Source organism: Chenopodium album, chromosome 3 (assembly GCF_948465745.1).
Source record: "Chenopodium album chromosome 3, dcCheAlbu1.1, whole genome shotgun sequence".
NCBI lineage: Eukaryota > Viridiplantae > Streptophyta > Magnoliopsida > Caryophyllales > Amaranthaceae > Chenopodium > Chenopodium album.
Window position 1 is genome coordinate 24,263,379 of NC_137836.1, and position 8,815 is coordinate 24,272,193.

At 33.8% G+C, this 8,815-nt stretch overlaps 1 protein-coding gene and 1 long non-coding RNA gene across 2 annotated transcripts; one reads left to right on the forward strand and one right to left on the reverse strand.

The window, feature by feature from the left end:
* Positions 1 to 1,177: 1,177 nt before the first annotated feature.
* LOC145612709 (uncharacterized) lies at positions 1,178 to 2,384 on the reverse strand. The gene is made up of 2 exons (XR_014106685.1): positions 1,904 to 2,384; positions 1,178 to 1,418 (listed from the first exon to the last, which is right to left on the reverse strand). It is a non-coding gene; the product is annotated as an uncharacterized LOC145612709 (long non-coding RNA).
* A 1,765-nt stretch (positions 2,385 to 4,149) lies between these two features.
* LOC145623905 (RNA-binding protein CP29B, chloroplastic-like) lies at positions 4,150 to 7,727 on the forward strand. The gene is made up of 4 exons (XM_081676815.1): positions 4,150 to 4,608; positions 4,812 to 4,913; positions 6,223 to 6,525; positions 7,261 to 7,727. Exons 1-4 carry the CDS (start codon positions 4,252 to 4,254, stop codon positions 7,321 to 7,323), a joined length of 825 nt encoding a protein of 274 aa, XP_081532941.1. The 5' UTR covers positions 4,150 to 4,251; the 3' UTR covers positions 7,324 to 7,727.
* Positions 7,728 to 8,815: the final 1,088 nt, after the last annotated feature.

Below are 8,815 nucleotides of genomic sequence, written 5' to 3' on the forward strand. Positions count from 1 at the left end.
ATTTAATAGTTACAAGTCTTACAACCTAATACAAATTTAATGTAACTAGCTATTGATATTATTTGAATTCAACTTAGCTTGTCATCAATGACTCGGCCTTTATTCTACTCGATTTAAATTCAATCTAGCCAACCTTGAACTTCAAAATCTTTTCTATTAAGAATAAATTTTTATTCACCAGCCAATGCTGTATCAAATTGATGTTTTACATTTTTGTGTCAAACCCAAGGCTCATTATGACATGAATATACATCTTATAATTACTCCATAGTGATAAATTTTGTGAGTTTTAAATACAGTATAAAACATCTATTGTAAATAATTGCATGTCTTTCACTTTCCTAATGTACTATCTTTTCTTGTAATTAGTATACGAAATAGAAGACCCAAACACAGTAATGACTTGATCAATTGTAAACTCGACTTAACCTTGACCATACCCAATGAATCGTTTTGACAATGAACCAATCCAAAATTGACCTGAACCCAATAATGATCCACCCCACAATAACTTGCAACAAATCAAATTGGTCTAAACTTGACTCGAATCGAACTTAACCCCTAAACATGAATCGAACAAACCTTAATTTGACCCGAGTTACATCCAACCCAAACTTGATCGGATGTGAGACTTGACATAACTCAACCTATCCCAAACCAGATGTATATAGATTGTTCATTAACCTATTATAACCCAACCCAAGTTTGACTTGACTTGTAATAACCCAATCTAAACCTAACTTGAACGCCCGAGTTAACACTTGACAGCTCTAGGCAAAGTTATAAATGTTTGGAAAATTTGTAAATATTATGTCAACCTTTTACTCATCCGCTTTTATTATCACTACTACAAAATAGACAATAAAGAACGCCCGAAATAGGCAATATAGAACGCTTTAGAGGCGTCCTTCAAGTGGGGTGCCTTATAAAGTACACATGACGCCTATTTGAGGCGTTTTATATCTAATACAATACTAAACACCTATCTTGGATAGGTGATTATTATTCTATGTACAAAACATATAAAAATCAAAGAAAAGAGAACTGTCAACTTTCGAAAGGCGTTCTATTTGATAAAAAAAAGGAGCGCCTATCTTAGATAGGCGTTCTCTTTTCTAATTTTTTTATTTAAAAAAAAAAATAAAAATAATAATAATAATAATAATAATAATAATAATAATAATAATAATAATAATAATAATAATAATAATAATAATAATATCTACATTCTTTAAATAAAAGTCCACTATGATATGATACATTAAAATTAAACTACAAATTACATTATCTTTTTTTTGATAAAATTTGACAAAATTAGCTAACTGATACATTTAAGCTACAACACACATAGGATACCATCATCGTTTAATCAGAAACTCAATGAGCTACCTTGTGATCATCATCCTCCAATTAACATCCTGAGAAAAAAAAGTTATTAGCATAAATCAAGCAGCAAACCAAATATTTAAGATTCAATCACGAAGAACTACAAAATAAATGTCACCAAAATCATCAAACATGCTAATTTACAGAACATAAAACATGCTAACTTACAAGAACATAATCAAATTTCAATTTAAAAAAACATAATCGAACTTCTACTAAAATTTTAATTTGCTCCTTTACAAGAACAAAATCGAAATTAAAAAAAAAAAAAAAATACAGATGCACAAAAATCAGTCGAAATTAACTAATACAGTAAATTCTAGCCCAAAAAATCCCATAGAAATATTACAACCCACTTATCATAGAAACCCAGGAAAAAAAACCAGTTAAACAAAGAAAACCCAGAAAAATAACTAGCAACCTCATCAATTATAACTGATATGTGATTGTCAACGATGATACGATAAAAATCCATCATAAATCAACAAATTCAAATAAAATAAGCAACAATACATACATCTACAAACTGTAAAAGCCAATTCAACTTTGACAATAATCAATTCCAAATCCAAATTCTGCAATGAAAATCGATGCTCATCATATGGAACCAAATAAAAGAGAAAGAAACTAGCCTATTTTCCGGATCCGACGATTTCAAGGCCAATACCATCGTCAGGGAAGAGTATGGTGGTGATGGGAGTAGCGGCGGAGAGGGGAGGAGGCGGTGTTGCCTCGCCATTGTTAAAGCCCTAAATCTGGGCTTTTTGTGTGGAGGAAGGAGATGGGTTTTTTTTTTTTGTCATTGAAGGAGGCCATTAAGGGGAAATAGAGTAAGATCCATGGGAGATTACTAGGTCAAATCGGATGAGAGAGAAAGAGGAATTCTTTAAGGAGAGGGAAGAAAAAGGAGAGCAGTGAACGACGGTTAGAGGAAATAGGGTTTTGACAGTTTTTTTTTAAATACTCCATACAGTAGAACGGTTAACTAAGAAGAATGTTTTTTTTTTTTTTTTTTTTTTTTTTTTTTTTTTTTGAAGAAAAGCGGTTAGTGCATTAATTCATAGAAAGAGTGTCCATAAGTACATACGGAGATATCTCGTTAGGCTCGAGATGATCCCAACATTGATCACACCCTACGGGCACTAACCTAGCTAGATGATGGGCAACAAAATTCCCATCACGTCTAACATGAGACCAACAAATGGAAGAAAAAAATGAACAAACCGAGACTATGTCTTCAAGTATGCCATCTACAGCAGAAAATGAGAAGGAGCTCTTCTTAAGCTTAGAAAGCAAAGATAAGGAGTCTGACACAGGATGATATCAGTAAGGTTGTGAGCTCTTGCCTTCTTGACTCAAGAAGAATGTTCTATATTGTAAAGCTACAATTTAATAAAAAAAATAAAAAAATCAAACATAACAATTAACTTGGTGAGACGTTCTAATTGATTCAATATACACAACGTTTCTCTACCAAAGGCGTTCTATATAATTTAGGGAACGCTTTTCCAACTTGACAGTTATATATTGAGTGTTACTTTTTCTCATTTTTGTGGTAGTGTATGTCAACCTTTTGATTATTATTAAACACGTCAACCTTGTAATATCATTAACTTTTATCACGTTTTTTACTGGTAACCTGATAAACCCATAATAATTTCTAAATTTTGAAATTAAAAAAAATATGTTACTCCAAGCTTTTAATTATGCCAACTAATTAACTCTTTACTCCTACTCTTTTGCAAAGTCACAATCTCCCTCATATTATCCACACTTACTTTAATCTCCATTTTCAACTCCATCAAAACATACTCCATTATTATTCCTTCCTCTTCCTATCAAACCCACGACCCACCCTCATCGCTGCTCACTCATATCCACACACGCCACACTACCAAACCCACTATCGCCACCTAAAAATCACCTCTGCCACCCCACGACCACCCCACTACAACCATTCCACCTCAATACCTTATCGTCTATTTATCTTTTCCCATCATCCTCTTTGAAATATTCTCATTTAAATTTAGGGGTTTTCATGGCATTCACTTTGGAGCGATTTGAAGTATATGATTGTCTATTCAAATTGATATATACAAGGGAATTAACACCAGAAACAAGTAATTATGTACCTTCAAACTAATTTGACTATATATTGTTTTTTAAATTTCTAGTCGGCGTCATCAAATACAAAAATTGAAGAGTTATTTTTTTTGGGAATGATGAGGAAGAGTGGATCAAAAAAGATGAAGTAAGGGGATGAAGAACATAGAAGATGGATAGAAAAGTGGAATAGTAAAGAGGATCAAATATTGAAAAAAACAGCCTTGTTACCTTCATCTAATAGTAATTAACCTGTTCTTACAAGTCAATTTTTATTTTAACGTAATTAAAATTAATGTTATTACAAGGTTGACGTGTTAAGAAATAATCAAAAGATTGACGTAATAAAAGCGGATGTGTAAAAGGTTAACTTAATATTTATAAATTTTCCTAAATGTTTTTATATTGTCACAATTATAACCACATTGTCACTGGCCTCATTACTATCTTCATCACAATGCAAAACAAGTGAAACCTAAGCCCATACCTCTCACTAGAGACTACCAATTCATCTATCAGATCAGCCCACCCAAATCTCCAAATCCAAAATATCCACCAAACTACAAATATCAATTCACAACTTGTTTGATTTTTTTTATAAAAAATCTTTAAAAAAAAATTGCAAGTTGATTAAATTGTAAAGATAAATATCCCCTCTTCACCCTTTAAACCCATTTCCAGCTGCTCCTAAAACCTTATCGTTCTCTCCTTCTCCCCATTTCTTAGCAGCAGCCTTATCTCTTTCTTGTTCAACTCTCAACAATGGCTTCCACCTCTTTCCTCGCTTCTTTAGCACCCAAAACGCTGGTTCTATCCAAATCCGCTACTCCTTCACTCCCTTTCTTCTCTCTCCTCTCTTCTTCTACTTCCAAAACGCTACCCAATTCTCTCTCTTTTCCCTCCTTGAAACGCTACCAATCCCTTTCTTCTCGCTTTGTTCAAAATGTTGCAATTTCTTCTGAGTTTGAACAAGAGGAAGATGTTATGTCTGATGATGGTGAACAACAGCCTAACTTTTCCCCTGACCTTAAGCTTTTTGTGGGTAATCTTCCTTTTAATGTTGACAGTGCTGAACTTGCTGGGTTGTTTGGTGCTGCTGGTACTGTTGAAATGGTTGAGGTAATTTCAAATTTCCTGTTTTATCTTATGGGTTTTTGTTGAATTAATTTTTATTGTAATTTAATGGGGTTCTTTTTATTGTTTATGTGGGGTTTTAGGGTTGTTTTGCATGTAATTTTGGTTTAAATTTTTTATTTTGAAAATTTGTAGAAGTTGTCATTTGGGTAACATTACTAAGCAAAAATTGTTATGAATTTATGCAGGTTATATATGATAAAATGACTGGAAGGAGCAGAGGGTTTGGATTTGTGACCATGTCCTCAGTTGAAGAAGTTGAAGCAGCTGCTCAGCAATTCAATGGCTATGTAAAATTCTTAACTCGAATTTTCTGATTATTTGTTCGAGAAATTTGTGTTTTATCTGTATGGTTGAAGCTAATTGTATAAGATAAGTGTTTGTTTACATTACTTATGTAGGGAAATAGGGTGGTCATGTACTCCCTCTGTCCGGAATTAATTGTCACATTGATGGTGTAATTTGAACTATTGATGTGACAACTAAATTTGGACGGAGGATGTATATTGTACAATTACAATTACACATTCTTTGTTTAATGAAACCATGTAAAAGAGTAGTCAGTAGTGAGGCCTGGACTACTGGGTTGTACAAGATATTACTCAGTAGAATGGCCTAGTCCACTTCACCCTAAAGAAAGTCAAATTAAGGTTTCACAGTTTTAGATAGATTCATAAAGATAAGATGTGTTTAGATAAGGTTTAATAAGGTTTGGTCTATCACTTGGATTCCCATTTGTGAACTTCTTTGTAAATATATTATCTTATCTTAACTACTTAAGTTTCCTTATTTCAACTGACTTAAATTAACCTGAACACTTGTATTATTGTACTAGTTGTGAATTGAACTTGAGTTCAAATCTTGTAAAGCATGTAGCTTTTATATTGATTTTGTTGTCTTTTTATGACAATGTAAAAATTTACAATTCACTGGTGGTGGTCTGGTGGAGTAAAGTAAATAAATTCAAAATGGCTAATTTAGTTTAGTAAATGCACTATGTATTGTGAGGTACATGGAAACAATAATTCTGTTGTTGCAAGGGTAAGTCTGTGCATATTCGACTCGGCCCTGCCATGTGCTGAAGTTTCTATTGAGGCATAGAGGTCATATTGTTTATGTACATGGTTTTAGCCTTCTATAATAGCATTGTTTTCCATTGTTACTGTCTGTGAAGTAAGGCAAAATTTATTTGGAATGGCCAATGATATTCCACTTTCTTGCTTTTGTGGATTAAGTATCTTTGTCAAAGTTATCAATCTTGCCATGAGAACCACATACTCTTCTTACGAATCCAGTAGATATATGTATTTTAAACTTCATATAATGGAACTCTTTAATTAAATGATTGAAATGCTGTTATTGAAGGGAAGCTGATCATTTAATTAGCAAAATGAATTTTTTTGTTATGGTCTTTGTCTGCAATTTCTTTGCTGTACATAACAAGCACTTATTTCATGGAGGAAGGCTGATCATTTAAGTAGCAAAATGAATTTTTTTTGTGATGCTTTTTGTCTGCTTTTTCTTTGCTGTACATAACAAGTACTTATAAATGTGTTTTTTTTTTGTTACAAGCACTTATAAATGTTACAATGATGGCAGGAACTTGATGGCAGGCCCTTAAGGGTGAATGCAGGACCTCCACCACCTAAAAGAGACGATTTTTCTCCTAGAGGTGCCAGAGGTGGTGGATCAAGCTTTGGAAGCTCGAACAGGGTTCATGTGGGCAATCTTTCATGGAAAGTTGATGATGCTGCCCTCAAGTCACTTTTTAGTGAGCAGGGAGAAGTAGTGGAAGCAAAGGTGATTTATGACAGGGATAGTGGTCGTTCCAGAGGTTTTGGATTTGTAACTTACAATTCTGCTGATGAGGTCAATAGTGCCATTGAATCCTTGGACGGTGTGGTAAGAACTTCATTACATAAACTTAAAATGTTTTACTTTGAAAGATCTCTTTTTTATCGATGACTTGGTGTGAAGTTATTGGTTATACATTCTGTGAAAATTTGTAGCAAATTCATGGTCCTATGAAGGAGTGTTTTCCACCCTACGATCCTATATTTCCTTGTATTCAAGGACAAATGTTGCTTTCAGCAACCTCTCTCCCCCCCTTATATGTTGTACATTACTTTTGTGTTTGATTGATAAATGATTTAGGTATTATACTATATGGATTTAACTGTCAAATAATTATTGGTGTTTGTTATATAATTGGAATGCAAATTATTAATATCAGAAAGTATTGGTCAAGTAACTCAAGTTTGTGATTTGAAAGTAGAGTAAGCATCATAAATCCTGTGTTCACATTGAGATTTGTGTGTTTATGTTGAGATCTTTGGCTAGCAATGTGATTCTTCTGCGTCGAATGTCATACCATTAATAATTTCTTCTATTGGTTTTTGAGTGTCATTCATTCATTCTTTTTTTTTTAAAAAAATATAAAGTTTTTTTTTTTTTTTTTTTCCCATTCAAGGTGTGTGTGTAAAGTTAGATGGTAAATTATGTTCATGCTATGACCTTTGCTCATATTGGTGGACTTCATATGAAACACTGATCCTTGATGTTGTTGATATGAGTTATAGCTCTTTTCCCCATCTTTGATGAATTCCATGGTTACATATCCTTTAACTTGTCATGCAGGATTTGAATGGAAGAGAAATACGTGTATCAGCCGCGGAAGCAAGGCAGAGGCGCTCATTTTAAATTGAAAATCTGTGATAAATTGATATCTTAGGCTGGTAGCCAGAGGAAGGCTGCTGCTGCAGGGAAACCCAACTAGTGCTGAACAATGTGCTGTTCTGTGCATCAGTTTGCTCAATTTTCTGGTTCAAATGCACAGAAACGGCTTAGATAATCATTACAATCTGCATGGAGAAATACTGAATATGTTCTGGAACCTATGTCCTTTTAGGTAATTGAATTGTGTGTGTTATGCTTTTTTGCAGTCTAGGTGATTAGTAGTTAAAACACTTTTATCAGCGGGCTGGTTTGAATGTAATATTTCTTTCCCTGCAACGATGCTCGACATTGATTAACAGTGTAGCCTCTTGTAAGAAACTGGTTGACCGGTAGTGATTCAGTAATACAGATGCTGTTTGTTTAGTTTATCATTTCTTCTTTTTTTTCCCCGGATCTCATGTTGGATATTCTGCAATTAAGTACTCCCTTCTTCCCTTACTTAGTGGTCTATAATCCATTTTTGGGTAGCCAAAATTAGTTGCCTATCTATCTATCTATAATATAATTAACTCATAGGGACCATATGTCCATATCATATCGCCATGTGTCACTATCCCTTTCATATGATTTGGCGCCAATTGAGCACTACATGACCACCATATGTGTCATTAGTTATCACCATAAAACTCTTCATATGTGTAAGCTTCGTACTCTCTCCATCTCATAATGTAGGTATATTAAAAGTGGAAAAAACTAGACAAAAGTACTAGATAAGTGGATAATTTAAAGGAAAAAAAAGTTTAGTACAATTATAAATAAAAGTTAGAGAGAGGGTGGAAAAAAGTGTAATGCAAGTGGATAGGTTAAGGGTAAATTGGAAAGTGGGAAGTTTAATGAATAAAGTTTATAAAAAAGTGAGAGCATAATAGTTTTTACATACTATCCAAAAATATAAACATGAACAATATTAGGAACAATATTTTGGGTCTCCAAAATACGAAAACGGTAAAATATTGTGAGACGGAGGAAGTATTAGATTTTTCATAGGATGTAACCTTTAAGGAAAGAGAATGTTTTGCGTAAAACGGACTCATGTGAGTCTGGTTTATAATACACACATTCATTTTCCACCCACCACCACCCAAGTCAACCAATTCCACCGCCCGCTTTCGCCGCCATTCTCAAATCCTTTGCCAGCTCCCCATCTCTTTCTTCCCTCCACTTCTCTCTCTCTCTCTCTCTCTCATGGCGGCGCCTTTGAGTCGTCTTCGTCTTCTTCTCTATCTATAACTTTGTTTCTACCACTCTAATGGCTACATTGTCCCTGCATCTCCAAACATTTAAGAGGGTTCTTTCATTACTTCAATATTAAAAGGTCTTACCGTCAAGAATTTCCCCACAAGAATAAGGGAAATTCGTGTCTTTGCATTGTTTCAACATCCTGTCCACCATCAAGGTTTTCCCCCTATTACAAGGTTTTCGTCCTCCGTCAATCTCAATTTCTCCCAATCCTCTA